Genomic DNA, 20,445 nt, shown 5'->3' with positions numbered 1-20,445 from the left:
CAAAATTAAAATATAAAAGAAGCACGATATTTATAAAGACATGGATTGATTTTATTTGTCATATAAAACGTTTTTATTGATTAAAATGTTGATATTTCTCTCGCTCTCTCGGCGTGTTGCGAGTTTTCCGGTGCGGCCCCTTTAAGAGCGCTGGGTGTAGCTGCTCCACTGAAGTGGAGCAAAGAGTGAAACTGGAGAGAAATAAAAGGTACTTTTGGGCTAAATTCGCTCTAAATGGTACATTGAAGCTGTGGTGGAGTAAAGAGACAGGCTGCAGGTGAGTTGGCTCACGTTGTTAAAGTCAGATCCTGTTAAAAATCCTCTGTTTGGATTTTAGAGGCGCCGGATGAAACACTTCAGGTCCAGTTTTATCACTCCGCTGATTTTCTTTTAACTTTCATGTGTTGGACTTGTTAGGAGCTTCATTTATCTGACGCTTGAGTCAGAATTAACCTGTTGATTGTGATATCCTTCACACACACACACACACACACGATTATCATTGGACGAGTTTGTAGCAGCAGCAGGTGTTTCAGGTAAAATAGCTTCCTGGTTATTTGGTGCCCCGTTTAGGACTCAGTCAGCGCTTTGTTGTGGTTACTATGGTAACCGCAAACCTCAATCAATAAAACCTAATAATTACCTGAATTAATATTACCACCAAGTTTTTATTGAAACGCCACGTGATACTCTGATACTGAAAATGATTAATTATTCAATATTAATAGCCAACGTTTCATATTGCAGTTGTTATTAATATTTTATTACACCCACCAGATCGCGTGCTCAAGCAGCTGAAAGATGGAGACCACATTCACAGAAGACTCTGTCAAAATATCTTAGGACGTAGTTTATTTCAAAGGATGCAAACTGCTGATGTTTAAGATGAATAGAAGAAGATACCTTTAACCTTTAACTCTTTCTCCTCGAGCAGCCGAGGCGAGAGTGATTCAGTAATCCGTGTTGAGACTTGAGCAGGGAGCTCTGCCGTCTGTGTTGACGCAGGTCTGCGGCGGCTGCAGGGTGGAGGACGCCTCCGTCATGGTGAAGGATGTTCCGAAAAGTGAAAAAGCGCCACAGCAGCAGCAGCTCGCAGAGCAGCGAGATCAGCACCAAGAGCAAGGTAGAGGAGCGCACGCACACGCACACACACACACACACACACACACACACACACACTGACTGGTCGTTTCACCACTGTCCTGGTCTCTGCAGTCGGTGGACTCCAGCCTGGGCGGCCTGTCCCGGTCCAGCACGGTGGCCAGCCTGGACACAGACTCCACCAAGAGCTCAGGTGAGTGTCGCTGCTGTTGACCTGGTCAGCTCTCCTCCACCCTCCCTCCTGTCTGGACCTCACTGTCAGCTCTCCTCCACCCTCCCTCCTGTCTGGACCTCACTGTCAGCTCTCCTCCACCCTCTCCTCCTGTCTGGACCTCACTGTCAGCTCTCCTCCACCCTCTCCTCCTGTCTGGACCTCACTGTCAGCTCTCCTCCACCCTCCCTCCTGTCTGGACCTCACTGTCAGCTCTCCTCCACCCTCCCTCCTGTCTGGACCTCTCCGTCAGCTCTCCTCCACCCTCCCTCCTGTCTGGACCTCACTGTCAGCTCTCCTCCACCCTCCCTCCTGTCTGGACCTCACTGTCAGCTCTCCTCCACCCTCTCCTCCTGTCTGGACCTCACCGTCAGCTCTCCTCCACCCTCCCTCCTGTCTGGACCTCACCGTCAGCTCTCCTCCACCCTCTCCTCCCGTCGTCCTGCAGGAAACAGCACGTCTGACGCCTGTGCTGAGTTTCGAGTCAAATATGTGGGATCCATTGAGAAGTTACAGTTCGACATGAGCAAGACGCTTCAGGAGCCGCTGGACCTCATCAACTACATCGATGCTGCTCAGGTGAGGAGAGAACGGACTTCAAGGACGGCTTATTGTAGGGATCTCGCTGTAAACACTCCTCTGCTCCTCACAGCAAGATGGGAAGCTTCCCTTTGTGCCTGGAGATGAGGAGATGGTCCTGGGAGTGTCCAAGTACGGAGTGAAAGTGGCCTCAGTGGACCAGTGTGTGAGTAGAAACCAGGCTGAGTCTGAGGGTCAAGGGTCACTGACTGCACTCTGCAGGCCGGTCAGACAGCTTCATTCAGAATAAAGCGTCGGTTTCTGGAGTTCAGCACAAAGCTGCTGAATCAGCTGTTTTGTTCTCACATCATGATCATTTATTTTCCTGTATTGGGGTTTAGTTGCTGTCACCGTTTTAACTGAAGGAACGCGATGGAACTGATGTGAAGTCAGACATTTGTCCCCCTCCTCAGCCTGATGTGAGCAGCCGCTGTGTTCCAGGACGTGCTGCACCGCCACCCTCTCTACCTGATCGTGCGGATGCTGTGTTACGACGACGGCCTGGGAGCCGGGAAGAACCTGCTGGCCCTGAAGACCACCGACACCAGGCAGCAGGAGTGCAGCATCTGGGTGTACCAGTGCAGCAGCTCGGTGGGTGACGGGTCCGAGCGGCGCCGGGGGAACCGGAGACGCTCACACACTTATAATCTGTGTGTGTGTGTGTGTGTGTGTGTGTCTCTGTCCGAGCAGGAGCAGGCTCAGTCCATCTGCAAGGTGCTGTCGGCTTCGTTCGACTGCGTTCTGACGTCAGAGAAGTCCTGAGGCTCTAGCAGCAGCTCCAGATGTTTTTTTTTTTTAAAATCTTTTTACAAGTTCAGCTTGCAGGAAAACATGATTCCAGCGTTTGCTTCAGAGGAAACGTCTCCTCCGTTTGCCGCGGTGCTGTCCTCCCGCCGAGGCGCCGTCACTGTGAAGTCTGAGTCATTTCCCCGGACTGTTTCCTTTCTCCCCGTTTTAAACTGAAGCTGGTAATAATGAGTCAGGAGGGGCGAGGAAGCCCCAGGTCTCTGGGTTTTCCCCGTCTCAGACGGTAACGGGAGACGCGAGGAGGAAAACCTCCACGGTACTCAGATTCCTCAGGAGTGAATCTGACCGTCACACTTCTGAATGTGTCTTCACAGTGTTGGTACTGCTGAACGTCACAGATCAGCTTTAACTGTGCTTCATTTGTGGGATTTATCCATTTTTTATGCATTACTTTTTTTTGTTACTGCAGTGTTTGGTACCTGAAGCTTTGTCTTGTTTTTAACGTGACGGTCACATCTCTGCATTACACATGGTTTTACTGACAGGTACGTTCTCATCAGGTGGAGACTGGTCACCGCTCTGGTACTAACCTAAAATAATGACCCTCCAGCCTCCAGCTGTCGCTCCCTCTCCTCTCCTGCTCTGAATGTGAGACGGCGAGAAACTGACAAAACTCCTCTGCGTACGACTTTCATGTTTGTGTGTGAAGAATAAAAAGTGTGCTGCGATTGTAAAGAGACACTGATATTTTCATGGTGTTCATCTGTGCTTTGAGACTTCCTGGTAGAAGTTTCCCCATCAGAGGGAGCTCTGGGCCATCCTGCTGCAGTCTGCTGAACCTGAAAGAACCAGATGAACAGCTGGCTCTTTACAGCATGTTTTATTATTCCAGTTTCATTTTCCCGTTTACTTGTACAACAGAGTTAAAAGAGTGGATGTAGTGATCAACAGACGGCTAATGACGACGACCGGAGTCCGTTTCCCAGCTGTGTTCATCCATTCATCACATTCACACACACACACACAGCCGAGTTCACGTGGAACTGCTCGTCACCACAGTGCATTGAGACACACCAACCCCCCCCGCTTCACTCCCTCCGCTCTTCTTTTTACATTTAAATATCCACAAAAACAAAAGAGAATTATTTACAGGAATAGATTAAATCTTCCAGTGAGTTCATAATAAACATGAGGAGCAGCGACGGTTCACATGCTTCTGCCTGCTTCAGGGCCTAAATATCAACAACATGACCAGAAAGCCAGTTGCTCTGCAGCGGCGACCGGATTCAGCCTCGCTCTGATCTCACAGCTGATTCCCGCAGCGTCGCGCCGACCGCAGAGCAGAGCAGAGCAGAGCGCTCAGAACGCTCAGGCCGCGTTCTCACGCTCTCTGGCTTCAGCTCGTCTATTTTAATACTCTTCACTCGCAGCTTATTCTGTGCAGACGACACACACGCACTCGCTCACACACACACTTGCTACTTGTGTAATAAGGCAGATGACAGGCGGAGACGGCCTGAAGCTTTCAGCTGCTGCCGGGGCGACCCCGGGGGGTGTCCAACATGCAGCCCGCGGGCCGGAACGGGGCCCCACCGGGACACATTCTGGCCGGCGGGATCAAACATTCAGCTACTTCAAATTTTTCTTGAAACGACCCGAAAAAATCTGACTGATTCCTGAAGGACAGCAGAGGAGACGAGAGTCTGCAGACCGGTTCGCTGTTCAGCAGGTTCCTTCACACAGCGGGGACACCGTCCCCGAGGACACGTCCTGCACGGGGAGTCCTCTTCACGGTCTTTAAAGCTACAAACTGAGATATGAGCAGCTTGTTAAGGATTAAAGTTCAACTAGGAAGCATTCAGAAAACTGTACTGGTCCCCCAGAGACCCCTGCTGGGACCCCAAACACATCAGGAAGGACGAGACGCTCAGCGACGCTTCCAGGGTTCATGTAGCACCATGGGAGAGAGAACCAGACGCCAGCGCACGCACAGCGGTGGAATGTCGGCACGGAGATCAGCGTTCACAGTTACAGTCTGCTGGCTCGCTGTTCTCTGTCACTGATCGATACCGGACACACACACACACACACACACACACACCCCTCAGTCTGCAGGAAGTCTGACGTCTGAGCTGGAACAAAGACCAGGAAAGTGCATTTATTGCCAGGAGTCGTTCACGACAATCATCACCGGGAGATTCTAGAGTCAGTGTCAGGAGCTGTAACACACACACACACACACACACACACACACACACACACACACACACACACACACACACACACACACACACACACACACACACACACACACACACACACACACACACACACACACACACACACACACTCTCTCCGATGGCACAGCAGTGACACGGTGGGGCTCAGTGGAGGAGGATGATGAGGATGAAGCTGCGGCGTGACGGAGGGTCAGTCGGCGATGAAGTGGACGAAGGTGACGGGGAACGCTCCTCTTCTCATGGGGTCGCCCTCGATGTGGCCCAGCTGCAAAGCACAGGTCAGAGGTCGCCGCAGGAGGCAGGAACACGTCAAACACATCAAACACCGTTTACACACAAACTAGGAAAAGCTCAAACACACAGAACGAAACGCCACTAAGACAAAGAAACACACACCTTTTTCACTGACGTGATTCAATATTGATTCTTTAAACTCCAAACAGAAAAATCAGCTTTATTTAAAGGTGCATTAAGGAGTTTTTCAACTTTAAAAATACTTATTTTCCACCATAAATATGTTACAAATATTCAATGATATTATAATGTGTCCTGACATATTCATTCAACAGCGCTAAATTGTCACTTGAATGTCGCAGTGCCGGTCTGGCACCAGAGTTTTTTTGGGGAGAATTTGAGATGATGTGACGTAATGCACGCTCTTCCTGACCCGATTCCCTTAGGTTTCGCTTTGTCCGCCATTACTCCGCCAGATGCTTAACAAGCAACAACTGAGCAGGATCTTCCAGAAGGTCAGAACAGACTGGCTTCTAGCACTGCCACAGCTCCACACAGACTCCACCAGGGAGAAGACACTTAACTCTTACTCGAGCGCTACAAAAAGAGCGAGGAAGGAGTTCCCCTCTTCCGTGCACGTACATGGACACAAGCCACAGGCACGAGTGTTTCGCTCAGCTGCAGTTACACCCAAGGCCTGCAGGGGCCGCTGTTTCAAATACAATGTGAAAACTCCTTAATGCACCTTTAAGGGATGAAGACGAGTTTTATTTGGTCGGAGAGAAGGAATAATCAAGTGTCAGACCTTCTAAATGGCTTTTTTAAAGACCAAAATTGAATCAAAACCAAAGAAACAGCGTCTAGGTTCCTGAGTCTACGTCACCACGTCTCCGGCTCCTGTCTTTACCTTCGGCTGTTCTGGAGACTGAACTGATTATCAACATAAAGGCTGTTTACACCTGGAAGTGGAGAAAAGCTGAACATGTTTCTACTCTGGAGGCAACAAGTCAAACAGAGAGAGACCCGGTCTGGGACCGCCGCTCCGTCCCCGTCGGACTGAGACTCCAGTACCTCAGAGACAGAACGCTGCTGGACGCAGCACAGGACAGAGGCATGATGGGAAACCCGGAGGACGGAGGGAAGAAAGACTAAATACGGTCAAAAGAGAGAGACGGAGGCCCGGAGGGAGAAACAGAGCAGCTGGTTCGTGTTCACACAGGAGGAGGAGGAGGAGGAGGAGGAGGAGGAAGGCTCAGAATCCCGTGCTCGTATTGCCCCCCCTCCCCCGACACTCACCCACCACTCCTGGTCCTCCTCGCCGTCCACCACGATCACCTCCCCCTCGGAGAAGGTCAGCTCGTCGGGGTTGTCGGCCACGCAGTGGTAGATGGCTTTGACTCGCTTGGGCCGCGACTTCTGACGAGCAAACGACACCAGAGGACTCAGCGGCGGGCTCCCCGACGGAACGGCGACGGCGCCGGAGCGAGGTACTCACCGGGAACGCCTTCCTGGGCACGGGGGCCGGAGGCAGCGAGTTGTGGGGACATCCAGGCACTTCCTTAGCTGGAACAGGAAGAGGAAGTTGGATCACAGGAGGAACAGGGCTCTCCACGCCTCCAGGGGAGAAGCGGGAAGCAGCAGACAGCGGAGCGCCGTTCCTCACTTCCTGCTCTCACTCACCCGCTCTCTCCACCGCCTCGGCTCGGCTCGCAGCCGCTCTGCTGAAGCTCTGCTCGCTGCTGGGGATCAAACAGTCAGTTACTGATCGGCCGGACCGGCGCCGCCTCGGCTGAATGCTCTCACCCTGCAGCAGCCCGGCAGCCCGGCGGACCCGGGCCGGTCTTGGACTGGACACTCAGAGCCTCCATCTTGGACGCGGAGAGAAGAGCCGGACCTGGATCAGACAGAGGAGACGGTGGGTCTGCGTCCTGACAGGACGGGCTCGGCGCCAGACGGGAAACGGCCCGGACCTGCGGTGGACGTGAGCCTCAACGGGGGGACCGGAGGATGCATGTTGGGGGGGTCGGATGACGACCTCTGGCGGCCCATCAGGTCCAGAGCGCCGGGCTTCCAGCCGCTGGACGCCGCCAGCTGGCCGCCGCCCCCCAGGCCGGAGAGCTGGGCTGAGAGGAGGAGAGGCTGCTGGTTAGACTCCGATCTAACGGCTCCCGTATGACGGCGCCCTGCGGCCGGGGGCTCACCCAGGTTCCTGGGGGGCAGCGGCGGGGCGGGGGCGGCGCCGGGCTGCGGCGCCGTGGCGTTCAGGATGGTGCCGTACGTCTCGTTGTTGACCAGGTTGGGGATGTAGGGCCGCTGCTTGTCCTTGGAGAGGCCGTCCCGGGCGGCGGGGTGGGAGTTACTGCCCGGGGCGTAGCAGCTGACCGGGCGCTCCTCCCTGCGGTGGGGGCTCGGCTGGAGGGGCGGAGGGGGGGGGGGGTTATTCTGGACCGGGTCCCTCCTGCTCCCCAGCAGCTGGACCCGGCCCTCACCTTCTCGTCCAGGTCCTCGTCGCTCTCGTCCAGGTCCTCGTGCTGCAGCCGCCACTCGTACTCCACGTGCACGTGGGCGTTGAACTTCCCCGCCAGCGCCTGGTTCAGCTGTGGAGACGTCACATGACCCGGTGACCCGGTGACCCCCGCCCCGCCGGGTCACCGGAGTCGCCGTACTGACGGCACCAAACTCACCAGCTCCTCACACTGCAGGTGCTTCAGCCTCCGGGCGATGTCCAGCGGCGTCTCGCCCGCCTCGTTCGCTGCCACACAAACATCCGTCAAACATCCGTCAAACATCCGTCAGCAGCTCTCGGCTCTGATCTGCTCGGAAGCTTTCGGCGCGCGGCGGACGGACTCGTGCTGGGAGATAAACTCGTCTGGGAACCAAACCTGGAGGCGGTTTGTGGCTGAGAGGCTTCAACACAAGGCGTTTTTAATTCGGAATTATATTCACGAGCTTGACGTTTACATGAAAAACGAAGGATTAACTCCTCTCTCCCGCCGGGGTCCCTGAAGCGTTCTGATTGGACGGGGCGGCCGTGACGTACTGACGTCTCCCGGAAGTAAACAGCGTTTTTCTCTCTTTCTTTCTCGATCAACTTTGACGCTGCAGCTTTGAAAATGTCCGCGTTATTAAGATATACCCAACTCTTCTAAAACTGCCGTTAAATAAATCGTCTCCTTACGAGTCGAAACGCGGACCGCGTGCCGCCATCTTGGAATATTGTGTCCCCACGACGGAGCATGCGCAGAACGAGCAGAATGAAGTCGCGCCTAATTAGCATATAATTCCGTTTCCTAAGGAGAATAAACCCGCTGGATTTAAACTTAATTCTGAATAGCTTTCAGGCGTTTACATGGTAATCTTAGAGCGGAACTAAGCTTTATTCAGATTTGTAGAGGAATAAAAAGTCCCCTGTAACACACGGAATACCAGATAAACTGTTGTAACTTTGTAAAAACGAGGTTTAATAAACCCTGAGCAGAGCCAACAGGTTGAAAACCAGACAGCGGCGGCGGTGGCGTGGTCCCGGCGCCTCCTCACCGATGTCGATGGAGGCCTTCCCTCGCAGCAGCAGCTTCAGACACTCGCTGTTGTCGGTCAGGCAGCAGTAGTGCAGCGCCGTGCTGCCTTTCGCCGTCTGCTTGTCCAGGTTCAAACTGCCAGAGAGACGACAGCACGTCACTACCGGGCGCCGAGGCTTCGCTCGGCTCAAGGCGGCAGGAAAACCCTCGGACCTGTTCTGAGTCAGGAAGTCCACGATGTGAAGAGACGTCCGGTCCACCAGCCTGACGGCCAGGTGCAGCGCCGTCTCCCCTTGCTCCTGGAAGCAGAAGAAGACGGCGGTGAGCGGGGTCGTGGGGGGGGGGGGGGGGGGGGGGGGGCGAGTCGGGAGGCGCCGGCGGCTGCACTGACGTGTCCGTTGGCCAGCGGGATGGGCTCCATCAGGTCCACGCCCTCGGCGTACACCTGGATGAGGGAGAAGATGTCCCGGGCCTTCACCGCGTCGCACAGCGTGTGGAGGCGGGACGTCGGGTCCGGACACTTCCTCCGGGCGAACCGTTTCTCGGTGTACTTGGCCGTGATGAAGTCTTTCCTCGCCTGCCTGCAGGAGGAAACACGCAGATGGTCCACGCGGTTCAGAACAGCCGACAGATTAAAGCTTGATTACAGCGTCTCTTCCACAGGTCAGCCTCTTCCTGCAGCTGCACATCCTCTCAGCATCAATCACAATTTGTTCCTCATCAAACTCAAGTCCCTGCACGTGTCCATTTTCTCACTTTGAGGACAACATGTTCACTTTCTGCCCGATAAATCCCTCCAGCAACAGGAGCCACGAAGAAGAAACGGCGTTCGACTTTATCTCTACGTGGTCATAATGATACGGCTGATCATTAAACATCACAAAAATGTTGATCTGTACAGAAAAGTAAAGTCCAGTAATTTGGACTAATTTCATCTGATACCTGCTTCAAAAACAGCATCAGTCCACCTGTGAAATCAAACAATCAACAATGATTTATGGGTATCAGGCAGCAGAATGGATTTGGCCCTCTATTAGTTCTAATTAAAAAAAAAAAGTAAGAAACTATGAAAAAATTAAAAAAAAGAAGAAGAGCTTCCTGCAAGTTCCGTCACAGAACAGACTGAGCAGCTCTTCACACACCGAAACACACTTATCCAAATAAACAAACAGATCTTGATCTGCAGCAGGCCCCAAAACAATCAGCTGCACTGAGAAAGTGAAATTACTGACCATCAAGTTCATTTATAGAGCGAGATTCAGATTCCGTTCAGATCAAATGTGCAAACAGAGAGAAGAGAAGCAGGCGGTTTGAGGGAAAAGAGAAAACGGCTCCGGACAAAGGGAGTCAGTCTGTGTGTGTGTGTGTGTGTGTGTGTGTGTGTGTGTGTGTGTGTGTGTGTGTGTGTGTGGTAACTTACATGTCGCTCGCTGGGTTGGGTTTCACCACATTTTCAGCATTCAAACAAGCCTCCATGATTTCATTAAAGCCTGCATTCCCCACATTCTTGGCCAGCTGTGGAGTGTGTACACACACACACGCACGCGCACGCACGCACACACACACAGATGAGGACACACGTTAGCCCAGCTGGCCTGGTTCCCTGGTGGAGTGACAGCGCGGGAGGCAGGCGGGTTTTTACCAAGAGCTCGGAGGTGCTGAGGACGTCCAGGGTGAGGGACTGGATCCGGGAGTAGTGCACGCCCAGCTCCCGGTGGATCCCCGAGCACTCGATGCAGGTCAGGATGCCCAGGTTGGTGGAGAGCCAGGTGGGGTCTGAGGAGGAGGGAAGAGACGGAGGCTGAAGCGGGCCGGACGAGTCGCCGCTCTGACGGCGCCGCTCGGGCCGGCCACTCACTGGGAGCGCCGCAGTCGCAGCACACGTCGTTCCCCGTCATCCGCTTCACCTCCCCCAGGATGGCCTTGGTCAGCTCCTGCACGATGTTGTTCTCCCCCACGTGGGAGTCTCCTTTGAAGGCCTGGTTCAGCGCCTCCTCTTTACTGTTCTGCAGCACCGAGATCCAGCTGGAGGCGGAGACAGGAGACAGGAGACAGGAGGTCAATACGAGAGACAGCAGGAGGGGAGACGGAGACGGAGACGCTCACATCTGACAGTCCTGGTCGTCTTCGGCCTGGAAGTGATACGTTCTGTCGTCTGCAACATGAACGATCAGAGAGAAGCGCAGTGTTACGTCTCGTTTCTCTCACACGCAGCAGACCAGGCAGGAGTCGGTGAGCTCAGTCTTTATGAAGCCGTCCTGGTTCCACAGCGACGAGCTGACCGCAGCCTCCTGACCGCAGAACCACTCACGAGAGATGAGGTCGAAGCTCCGCTTCTCCTCCGGGTTGTGTTTGACCTGACAGGTCAGCAGGTTGAGTTTGGCTGGAGGTCTGTTCGCCTGAGGAGAGAGAGGAGGGGAGAGCCGTGATCCGACCAATTCTGTGATTCATATTAACCGAAATGTGATAATGCAGGATTAAATAGTTGAATTCCTCTTTTTTTAAAGCATCTTTTCACCCGACTGATGCATTTCACCTGAAAATATAATTAAAAAACTGGTGCTTGAGCCAAGAATATATCAAAAACCCGTTCAAGTTTTCACATCTCTGCTTCATATTTGCTGAACCGCTTGGTCAATAATTCTTATTGAGTGGAGGAGTCAAGGCGTACGAGAAAACCGACAGTGACAGAAAGACCCTGAACGCCTCATGGTCTCTGCTGCTGCCGGGTCTATCCTCAGACTGACTGCAGGCCAGGAGCTCAGGGCAAAGGTCAGAGACGCTCTCCGCACTGTGGCGTGAAGACACAGCTGCAGGCAGCCATGCTGAGGAGTGAAGTGGACTATTAAAGCCCCTCCCCACCCCCCACCCCCCCACCCCCCACCGCGACCCTGAAAACAGCCCCGGCAGAAACGCAGCATCAGCCGAAGCAGCGAAGCGAGAAGGAATTGAACCTCCGACCACAGCCTGGGCGGCGGAAGTTTATCTATTCAGGGTTCACGGGTGAAGATAGCAGTCAGCTGGGTGTGTCTGTGTGTGTGTGTGTGTGTGTGTGGTTTATTCAGACAATACACAGCAATCCCAGCGCTCACCACACACACACACACACACACACACACACAAGTTCTTACCGTGCCGTGTGAGATGGTGAGGTATCCGTTCTTCGCTGTGCACTTCCTCTTCTGCCACACTTTCCTCAGCCTGCAGCACACACAGACACACACACCCACACACACACACACACACACACACACTGAACTCATGCAGCAGACTGATCTGATCAAATATTAATCATGATCACATGTTATGAGTGGAATTCTCCTGCATTAATCATGATCTGAGTTCTGAGCAGCGTCTTGGTGTCAGACGGCGAGGTGAGGGTGTGTAGAGACGGCGCCGCCCGGCGCTGTGTGCTCGGCGCTCCGCTCACCCGTCGCTCTTCTTGAACAGGCAGCCGCTGCGCTCGGTGCCGTGCTCCTTGTTGCCCTGCGGCTGGTGCAGGCTGTAGGTGGCGCTCTGCCGCACCTGGGAATCCTGGGAAGACGGGCACAGCGAGTCAGGCGGAGGAAGCTCACGGCGGGGTTACCCAGCATGCCGCGGTAAACCGCTCTGCTGCGGCTGCACCGCCGAGCCGGTTACCGAGACTAAACCCCGACGGCCGACCCCCGCCGATCGGCTGGAATGAATTCACACAACGACGGAGAGGAGAGCAGAACGCAGCGTCTCCATCTGGGTCTCGACATGAGGGATGCTGGGATTCATGGAAACACTGCAGGAAATAACGAAAAGCTGAAAGGACTAAGGTGGAGTCGGGTGGAGTCAAGCCTTGTAGGGTGAGAGATGGGAAAAAAAAAAATACAGGTGCGTCTCAAACAGTTGATCGTCATCATAACTCTTCCATTTTAAATTTAATATAATTTGCAACGAGAAGCCATAATTCCAATCTCACTTTGAAGCACAGGCTGAACTACTGGAGGATGAACTGTTTGATGCACGAGTATCGGAGTCTGGAGCTGAGAGCAGTGTTGTCTCTCTCACACACACACACACACACACACACACACACAGCGACACACAAGCTGATCCACTTACTCTCCTGGACTGGTGTGGGGAGCGTGGAGGCAGCGGGGAGAGAAGAGACAGGCTGCAGGTGAGACTGGAGCCGTGTGGCTCCGCCCACCCAGACCACACGTCTAACACGCCTCAGCGGCTCACAGCTAACCCGTCTGATTCACCGTGGAGGACGACAGGAAGTCCGTCACCTCCTCAAACAGCCGCACCGCTTTAAAACACCCAGCAGCACTTCTGCCCTGGTTTCAATCTATTTCATATTTTTTCTTCCTACCGACCTACAATTCATGACTTCGAGTCAGTTTAAGATAAAACATACAAATATATTACATAACATTCATGCATTATTATTTGGATTTTATACATTCTATTTATTTATTTAATAATTAGGTGGTGTTTAAGAACATTTACTTTTCTTCTGTCTTATTTTATTCATATCTACAACATTTTAATATTTGTATTAATTTTTATTGTCACATTATCTTTTAAAAAGATATTTTAATCCAGGGCTCTACCAACCACCGGGCCACACACACAGAGAGAGAGAGAGAGAGAGAGAAAACTTTCACTTTGAGATTGTACTTTTAAATTCCTGGTTGTTTGCACTGAGTTTTATTTTGAAAAATCTTTCACTTCTGTCAGCGCTTCTTTTCTTTGCTACACTTTTTTTTTTTCGTATTTTGTTAAACCTGCGAGAAACGTGTGTGTGTGTGTGTGTGTGTGTGTGTGTGTGTGTGTGTGTGCGTGTGTTACCTCCTTCTGCTCCACCTGCAGAGCGGTCTTGAGGACGTCTCGGAGCTGAGTCAGCTGCTTCCTCTCCTCGTCCTGCACCTGCTTTATCTGTTGGAGAAGGAGAAACTGTCTGATGTTCGACTCAGGAGGGATTTACATGCGTTAGTCAGAGGAGGATGGGCTGTCAGCCTGGTTCCCACCGTGTGTAGATCTGTGGCCAGTTTTTCTATGGAAGGCTTGAGGTTGTCCACCGCTTTCAGGCCGTCCTGGAAGAAACTGAGGAGGAAGATTCATCAGGAAACAGAGAAAACAGAGGACGAGGACAGTCACAGTCCTGGACGCCACACTGGGACGCGGAGCGCACGTCTTACTTGCACTGAGCGTGGAAGTACTTGATGAGGTTCTGCAGCAGGTCCACCCCCTTCTTGATCTTGATCTCGTTGACTTTGAGGAGATACTGAGGAGGTTCAGAGAGGAGGAGGCGTCAGGCCGGGTTCAGGGACAGAAACACACCCCGAACTTTACACATTTCAACTCCAGCTCTCATTTAACCAAACTTATAAAGAAAAGAAATTACATACTAATCATAAATTCCACTTATAAACTTATTAAAATAAATACAATTTTCAAAATGTTGTTGCGGAAACGTGAAACTTTTCAAAAAGAAAACACCAAAATGATTTGCTTCTGCATCAATTGAGCCTAAAACAAGAAGTCAGAATTCTGATGTTCTTCCAAAAACATCTTGATCAGATCTCTCCAGATGTTCAGGTCTTTGCTCAGGTCTCTCCAGATGTTCAGGTCTTTGCTCAGGTCTCTCCAGATGTTCGGCGCTCTGCTCACCTCGCACATCTGCAGCTGGAAGAACCTGCGCTCCTTCTCCATCTCCTCGGCGATCGCCGCCCCGCTGATCTCCGTCCGGATCATGCCGTGCTGCCGGGCGTGCTCCTTCTTTTCCTTCTCTATCTTGGTGCTGCAGGGTGGAGACGGAGGTCAAAGGTCAGTCCTCACATCCAGAAGCAGAGCGCCAAACTGTGCAGAACCAGCCCTCTGCAGCCTGACTTTGGAAGAAACGTCAGATTAAAGAGTTCAAAACCCCCTGAAGCCGATTCAGGTCAATGAAGGCTAAAATCTGTTCCGACTGGAGTTTTAGGTGTCCAGTATGCTGCCTGACAGTCTCTACTCAGGGCTGATTTCACACAGATTCTGCATCTCTCGCTCATAATCGGGAAAAAAAAAAAAAAAAAACAAAAAAAAACAAACAAAGAAAACAGCAGACAAGAGACGGGAAGCGGCGCTCCATGCACGACGTCATTCTTCTCCATATGCTGACGCTCCGACAGCATATTTCCTCCAAACACCAGGCAGAGCTCCACTTCCTGTCCGGAGGGTCAGTCAGCACCGGGGGGGCCGCCAGGCTCGCTCATGCAGCGCATTAAGAAGCCACAGGGGGCGACGTTCCCAGCAGGAGCTCTTATTTCGTGTAAATGTGGCGTGAGTGACTCAAGCATCAATCCTGACGCTGAACCGACCAACACACACACACACACACACACACACACACACACACACACACACACACACACACACACACACACACACACACACACACACACACACACACACACACACACACACACACACACACACACACACACACACACACACACACACACACACACACACACACACACACGTCAGCCAAACCGACGGCCGAGGATCCATTCACCTTCAGCACCGTCAGCTCAGCAGACCGACCTCGAGAGTCGCTCCCTGAACGAGCAGCATGAAGGCGAGATGATCCTCCAGACTGAATCAAGTCAAGGCGTCCCACAACAAGACAAGCTGAAGATGCTCAATGATTCCGTCTCTCTGTGTCTGAGGATCTGAGCGGAGACAGACAGCAGAGAGACCAGACCTCGCCAGGCGAGGCTCTCCGCTGAACCACAGCCGCAGGACGGGATTGGCCGCTTCGCCAATCAGGCAGAAAAACCGACTCTATCGACGGCTTCTGCTCGCCGTCAATAGAGTCAAATCATAAAGAGGCACACAGCATCCAGACGAGCCGCCGCTCCACCAGACGGATTACCCTTTCAGTAAAGAATGTCCTTTGCAGCTTGTAAAATACATGAAAGCGCTATAAAGAGGCTGCGGTGAGCGTGCACAGTCATAACGAGTGTGTGTGTGTGTGTGTGTGTGTGTGTGAGACGAGTTCTTCACATTATCAGAGACGAGTCTACACATTAATCACATGGGTGGAGATTAGAGGTGGAGCAGTTAGTCAGACAGACAGAGCACAGCAACATGGACAATATCGCAGCTTCAACCAGTTCAATAAGAAACGATCAAATATCTTCTGGTGTTCATGTTAGAAATATGAAAAAGCATTAAAAATGGCTTCTTACACTTTAGTTTCGTAGTCCTTCCAGGCTTTATCGAAAGGCTTCTTCAGATCCTGTGGAGAAAAAAACCCAGAAATTATAAGATACATACTACTAAAGAAGAAAACTAGATGGAAAAACTCCTGATCAAATGTTGAGACGTCAGGATTCCAACAATTAGATGTTTTGATTCTTTTATTGAAGAGTTCACAGCCCAGAGCCCTGGTCCCCCCCCCACCCCCCCACCCCCCCAGCATCCCTCATGACAACAGAGCTCAGTGACCTCCAGGTGTGTGTGTGTGTGTGTGTGTGTGTGTGTGTTGAGTCACCCTGCCGCTCAGCGATCAGGACAAACAGAGGTCGACCAGACCGCCTGACCTCCGGCGGCCCGGAGCCGTGGCTCCTCTGGACCCGGTGGAGCGCCGCTCGGCGGCAGAAGCCACCAGAGGAAAGAGCCTGACGGGCTGTAAAAATACCAGCAGCGGAAACGAAAAGCAGCGGCCAGAACCGGGACTGTGAAGAAAGGAGAGGAAGCCGCTGGAAGAATTCCCTGCAGCTCCGCGGAGAGAGCAGAGAGGCTGAGCGGAAGGAAACGCCGCACTCGGAGCCAGCAGAAAAATGGCAACAACGGCTAAAAATACCGGGCGCGGGCCGAGCCGGGCACGGCCGGGCCGAGGAGCCCGGGCCGGGACAGGCCGGCGAGCGTCCGGCTCGGGGACAGTGTCGGGAGGAGGCGGACTCGCCACAAACGTCAGGCCGGAGTCAAATGTCAACACAGCAGATTTCACACCGCTGAATGGAGATGAGGCGATACGACTCGCGGAGCGGCGAAAACACAGACCGGTCGATAGGATGAGGGGGGGAGGGGGTCGACAGGAGCCCCACACCCCCCCGGTCCGCTCTGAAAGGCTCTGTTAGCACAACAGACTGAAACTCAGCAGTTTCTCCATCACTCTCCCACCGGCTGCCTCGCCGCGTCGCTTCACTCATCAGCCGGCTAATGACGCCGAGGACGGCGCAAAACCACAGATTTCTACAGCCAGACCTGGGTGCTGGGGGGTGGGGGGGGGGGCGTCGCTGCAGTGACAGGTACACCTCTCCAAGCGCTGCCATTAGCAGCCGCCTCGCGGCGGGGAACCCACCTTAACAAGCTAGCAGGAAGCCACGGCTGCCGGGAAGCCATTAGGCCCCGAGGTAAATCAAGCTAACGACCGTCAGAACGGGAACCCGGCGCATCCGAGGTGGTTATTAGAACACTTTCACCAACAAGTCCCACACACTCTTCAGGGAGACGACATTTTCAACAACATGTTCCTGAACAAGCTTATTATTTTTAATAACATTATCTTCGTCAGATCTATTTAATTATCTGCATAATAAAGAAAGTATTTCCTCTGCCGTCTCTGAACACTTTAACAGGTTCAGGTGGAAATCTGAAGGGACTGTGGGGTCGTTTGTTAGTAGGTTAATATGCTTTTCTGAACAAAAAGAGCAATAAATAAGGTTGTAACCAACAACTAGACAATTAAAACCTTTAACTGACTAAGTAGGAATGTGCAGTCACACTTTTTGGCCCCTCGATACTGATTTTTCAGATTTGAGTATCAGCCGGCGCCAATACTTTCCTGATCTGATAATTACATTGCTAGTATTGCAATTTCCATCCATCTTCGACCGCTTATCCAGGACCGGGAGCAGCAGACTCAGCAGGGATGTCCAGACTTCCCTGTCCCAGACACTTCCTCCAGCTCTTCTGGGAGGATCCCAAGGCGTTCCCAGGCCAGCAGAGAGACATAGTCTCTCCAGCGTGTCCTGGGTCTTCCCCAGGGTCTCCTCCCATGTCCCATGGCGGGACATGCCCGGAACACCTCCCCAGGGAGGCGTCCAGGAGGCGTCCTGAAGAGGTGCCTGGGCCACCTCAGCTGGTCCCTCTCGATGTGGAGGTGTAGCAGCTCTACCCCGAGCTCCTTCCTGGTGACTGAGCTCCTCACCCTGTCTCTAAGGGAGCCCAGCCACTTAGAGGAAGATCATTTCAGCTGCTTGTATCAAGATCTCGTCCTTTTGGTCATGACCCGAAGTTCATGACTATAAGTGAGGAGCAAAGACTGACCGGTACATTGCGAGCTTTGCCTTTCGGCTCAGCTCTTTGTTCACCACAACAAACCGATACGACTGCATCACTGCAGCCGCTGCACCTGTCAATCTCACCTCCACCTTCCCCCACTCGTTAACGAGACCCCTACAATCTTAAACCTCACTTGGGACAGAACTGCACACAGTGCATGATGGTCCAGGTTCAATGAAGCCAACAGGACAACATCATCTGCAAAAAGCAAAGACAAAATCCTGTGGTTCCCGAACCGGACCCCCTCTGGCCCCTGACTGCACCTAGAAATTCTGTCCATAAAGATTATGAACAGAACCGGTGACAAAGGGCAGCCCTGCCGGAGTCCAACATGCACCGGGAACAGGTCCGTACTGCCGGCAATGCGGACTAGACTCCTACTCATACAGAGACCGGACGGCCCTTAAGAAGGGGCCCCGGACTCTGTAGTCCTGCAGTACCTCCCACAAGGTACCATGAGGGACGTGGTGGAACACCTTCTCCAAATCCAGAAAACACACGTGGGTAGAGCTGGGTACCGTTTAACGGTACCTCTGTGAGCCGTGAAGGCAGGTACTGAAAAAAGTACCGTTCAGGAACCGGTACCGTACGTGAGGTATCGTAAAAGTACTTGTACCCGAAAAATATCTAACGGTACCCAGCATTACACGTGGGTTGGTCGGGCGAACTCCCACGAGCCCTCGAGCACCCTATGGAGGGTATAGAGCTGGTCCACTGTTCCACGACCAGGACGAAAACCTCATCGTTCCTCCTGACTCCGAGGTTCGACTATCGGTCAAATCCTCCTCTCCAGTACCCTGGAATAGACTTTCCCAGGGAGGCTGAGGAGTGTGATCCCTCTTTAACCGGAACATGACTTCAGATTCCCCTTTTTAAAACAGGAAACCACCATCCCGGTCTGCCAATCCAGAGGCAATGCCCCGACCGCCATGCGACGTTACAGAGATGTGTCAACCAAGACAGTCCCTGTAGATCCAGAGACTGAAGTTACTCAGGGCGAATCTCGTCCACCTCTCAGACCTCAGCCTCTGCTTCCTCCACGGAAGACATGGCGACGGGATTGAGGAGGTCCTCGAAGTATTCCTTCCACCATCCTATGATATCCCCAGTTGAGGTCAGCAGCTCCTCCTCCACTGTAAACAGTGTTGGTGGAGACCTGCTTTCCCCTCCTGAGGCGCTGGATGGTTTTCCAGAATGTCTTGGAGGCCGACCAGCAGTCCTCCTCCATGGCCTCCTGAACTCCTCCCAGACCCGAGTTTTTGCCTCCACAACCACTCGGTTTGTTTTCATACATCATTAATTCTAATTCAGGCCTTTTCACGCACCGTCCTGCCAGTCCACGGGAACATTGTGCTGCTAAAAAACCAGGTCGGGGTTCAAAAAAGGTTGGACAGCACTGCTCTAATCTGGGACCATACCGACCACAAATGGTTATCATGTGGCGCACTGGGTACATCCGGAGAGCAGAATTCCGGCTGACAGAGGTCTAGAGAACAGGGGTCTGGATAATCGTGGTAGGACTGTACATCCAGACTGGACTGCTAACTCTGCTTCCTGCATGGCTGCTACTCATCTGTTTCTGGCAGATTGGCTGGATTTGCCGATACCTGATCAATCAAAAAATTGCTAATAGACCCTGATGCAATCAGGACATTCCGAAAGCAAAGCCTTGAACTACCTAAGTATTAGGTTTGAAATACGTACAAGTTAAACAGTTCATCAGAAGTGCCATGACTGACGGATGAACAGTAACAGAAGTATAAACGCTGAGCTGCGGAAGGTGGAGTAAACACGACTGAGCTGGATTGCAGTGTTATTGGCGTGCTGCTTCACGGCGCTCTCCCTCCTCTCTCTGCAGTCTAAACAGCCTGCCGGGCCGGTCTGCACTCCTTCCTGCTGCTCACTCTCCTAACAGGTACTTCCCCCGACGCAGGAGGATAATGACAGAGGACGAGGACGATGATGAAGGGGAGAGAACCCGCCGGGGAAAAGCTGCAGGCTGCGGAGGTGAGAAGCAGGTCAGGGCCGAGGGGCGGCTGGGAGTGAGGCCCGTCACTTTATCCGCCGCTGCGCTTCTCTTCCTCACTCTTCACGGCGATTAAAAACGAATCTCCGGATCTGTGTGACATTTCCACGAGTGTGTGTGAGTGTGTGTCCTGAGGTTTGAGAATCAGCGGCGGCTCATTAGCGCCGTGTCATCGAGGTAATGAGAATCATCCCAGGGCTAATGAGCAATAAGCGGGAAGCATTACGGATGTGACGGGCTGCCACAGCTGGGGGGGGGGGGCCTGCGGAGTTAAAACAGCCACAAGAAGACAAAGGAAGGAAGTGTTGGAGCAGAAACGCTGACGGAGGCTGAACAGAGAAACGGCACTTGAGAGAGCCACAAAAGAGCAACAAAGGGGGGGGGGGGGGGGCAGTTCACAGGTCGAGACGGTGCCAAGTGGCTCGGGGTCATGGAGACGACCGCCGTCTCCGTGGCAACCGGCCTCATTAGAGCCCACTT

The 20,445-nt window shown here is 52.8% G+C and overlaps 2 protein-coding genes across 5 annotated transcripts in view; one reads left to right on the top strand and one right to left on the bottom strand.

The window, feature by feature from the left end:
• The first annotated feature begins 141 nt into the window (after window positions 1-141).
• itgb1bp1 (integrin beta 1 binding protein 1) lies at window positions 142-17,930 on the top strand. 2 transcript variants are annotated; one of them, XR_003933557.1, is made up of 8 exons: window positions 142-277; window positions 1,006-1,123; window positions 1,216-1,294; window positions 1,761-1,891; window positions 1,965-2,057; window positions 2,333-2,482; window positions 2,582-3,339; window positions 17,919-17,930. XR_003933557.1 is itself a non-coding variant. In XM_030116913.1 (7 exons), exons 2-7 carry the CDS (start codon window positions 1,052-1,054, stop codon window positions 2,651-2,653), a joined length of 597 nt encoding a protein of 198 aa, XP_029972773.1. In that variant the 5' UTR covers window positions 142-277; window positions 1,006-1,051; the 3' UTR covers window positions 2,654-3,371. The 2 variants fall into 2 exon arrangements, 1 of the variants encoding a protein (XP_029972773.1); XM_030116913.1 differs by lacking the exon at window positions 17,919-17,930 and having other exon boundaries at window positions 2,582-3,371.
• asap2a (ArfGAP with SH3 domain, ankyrin repeat and PH domain 2a) overlaps window positions 3,496-20,445 on the bottom strand; it is a 33,541-nt gene continuing 16,591 nt past the window's right edge. Inside the window, exons 5-30 of one of the 3 annotated variants that reach the window (XM_030116852.1) lie at window positions 15,839-15,888; window positions 15,523-15,549; window positions 14,277-14,406; window positions 13,805-13,890; window positions 13,634-13,709; window positions 13,455-13,541; window positions 12,723-12,731; window positions 12,061-12,164; window positions 11,762-11,831; window positions 10,942-11,029; window positions 10,737-10,785; window positions 10,489-10,655; window positions 10,273-10,406; window positions 10,051-10,145; window positions 9,022-9,211; window positions 8,844-8,929; window positions 8,650-8,765; window positions 7,797-7,864; window positions 7,602-7,709; window positions 7,314-7,524; window positions 7,083-7,235; window positions 6,916-7,006; window positions 6,793-6,851; window positions 6,608-6,675; window positions 6,409-6,528; window positions 3,496-5,143 (exon numbers count right to left, since the gene is read on the bottom strand). In XM_030116852.1, coding sequence (XP_029972712.1) covers window positions 5,069-5,143; window positions 6,409-6,528; window positions 6,608-6,675; window positions 6,793-6,851; window positions 6,916-7,006; window positions 7,083-7,235; window positions 7,314-7,524; window positions 7,602-7,709; window positions 7,797-7,864; window positions 8,650-8,765; window positions 8,844-8,929; window positions 9,022-9,211; window positions 10,051-10,145; window positions 10,273-10,406; window positions 10,489-10,655; window positions 10,737-10,785; window positions 10,942-11,029; window positions 11,762-11,831; window positions 12,061-12,164; window positions 12,723-12,731; window positions 13,455-13,541; window positions 13,634-13,709; window positions 13,805-13,890; window positions 14,277-14,406; window positions 15,523-15,549; window positions 15,839-15,888 — 2,517 coding nt within the window. In that variant the 3' untranslated portion in view covers window positions 3,496-5,068. The remainder of the gene's footprint in view (window positions 5,144-6,408; window positions 6,529-6,607; window positions 6,676-6,792; window positions 6,852-6,915; window positions 7,007-7,082; window positions 7,236-7,313; window positions 7,525-7,601; window positions 7,710-7,796; window positions 7,865-8,649; window positions 8,766-8,843; window positions 8,930-9,021; window positions 9,212-10,050; window positions 10,146-10,272; window positions 10,407-10,488; window positions 10,656-10,736; window positions 10,786-10,941; window positions 11,030-11,761; window positions 11,832-12,060; window positions 12,165-12,722; window positions 12,732-13,454; window positions 13,542-13,633; window positions 13,710-13,804; window positions 13,891-14,276; window positions 14,407-15,522; window positions 15,550-15,838; window positions 15,889-20,445) is intronic. The other 2 variants (XM_030116853.1, XM_030116854.1) reach the window with 2 other exon arrangements.

This window comes from Salarias fasciatus, chromosome 19, assembly GCF_902148845.1.
Source record: "Salarias fasciatus chromosome 19, fSalaFa1.1, whole genome shotgun sequence".
Taxonomy (NCBI): Eukaryota; Metazoa; Chordata; class Actinopteri; order Blenniiformes; family Blenniidae; genus Salarias; species Salarias fasciatus.
The sequence above is the reverse complement of the archived record's forward strand: the minus strand, read 5'-3'. Positions and strand labels throughout refer to the sequence as shown.

Coding starts and splice junctions, on each gene's coding strand:
- itgb1bp1 (XM_030116913.1), top strand. CDS start 1,052: ATGTTCCGAAAAGTGAAAAAGCGCCACAGCAGCAGCAGCTCGCAGAGC. Junction 1,124..1,215: donor AGATCAGCACCAAGAGCAAG/GTAGAGGAGCGC, acceptor TGGTCTCTGCAG/TCGGTGGACTCCAGCCTGGG. Junction 2,058..2,332: donor TGGCCTCAGTGGACCAGTGT/GTGAGTAGAAAC, acceptor GCTGTGTTCCAG/GACGTGCTGCACCGCCACCC.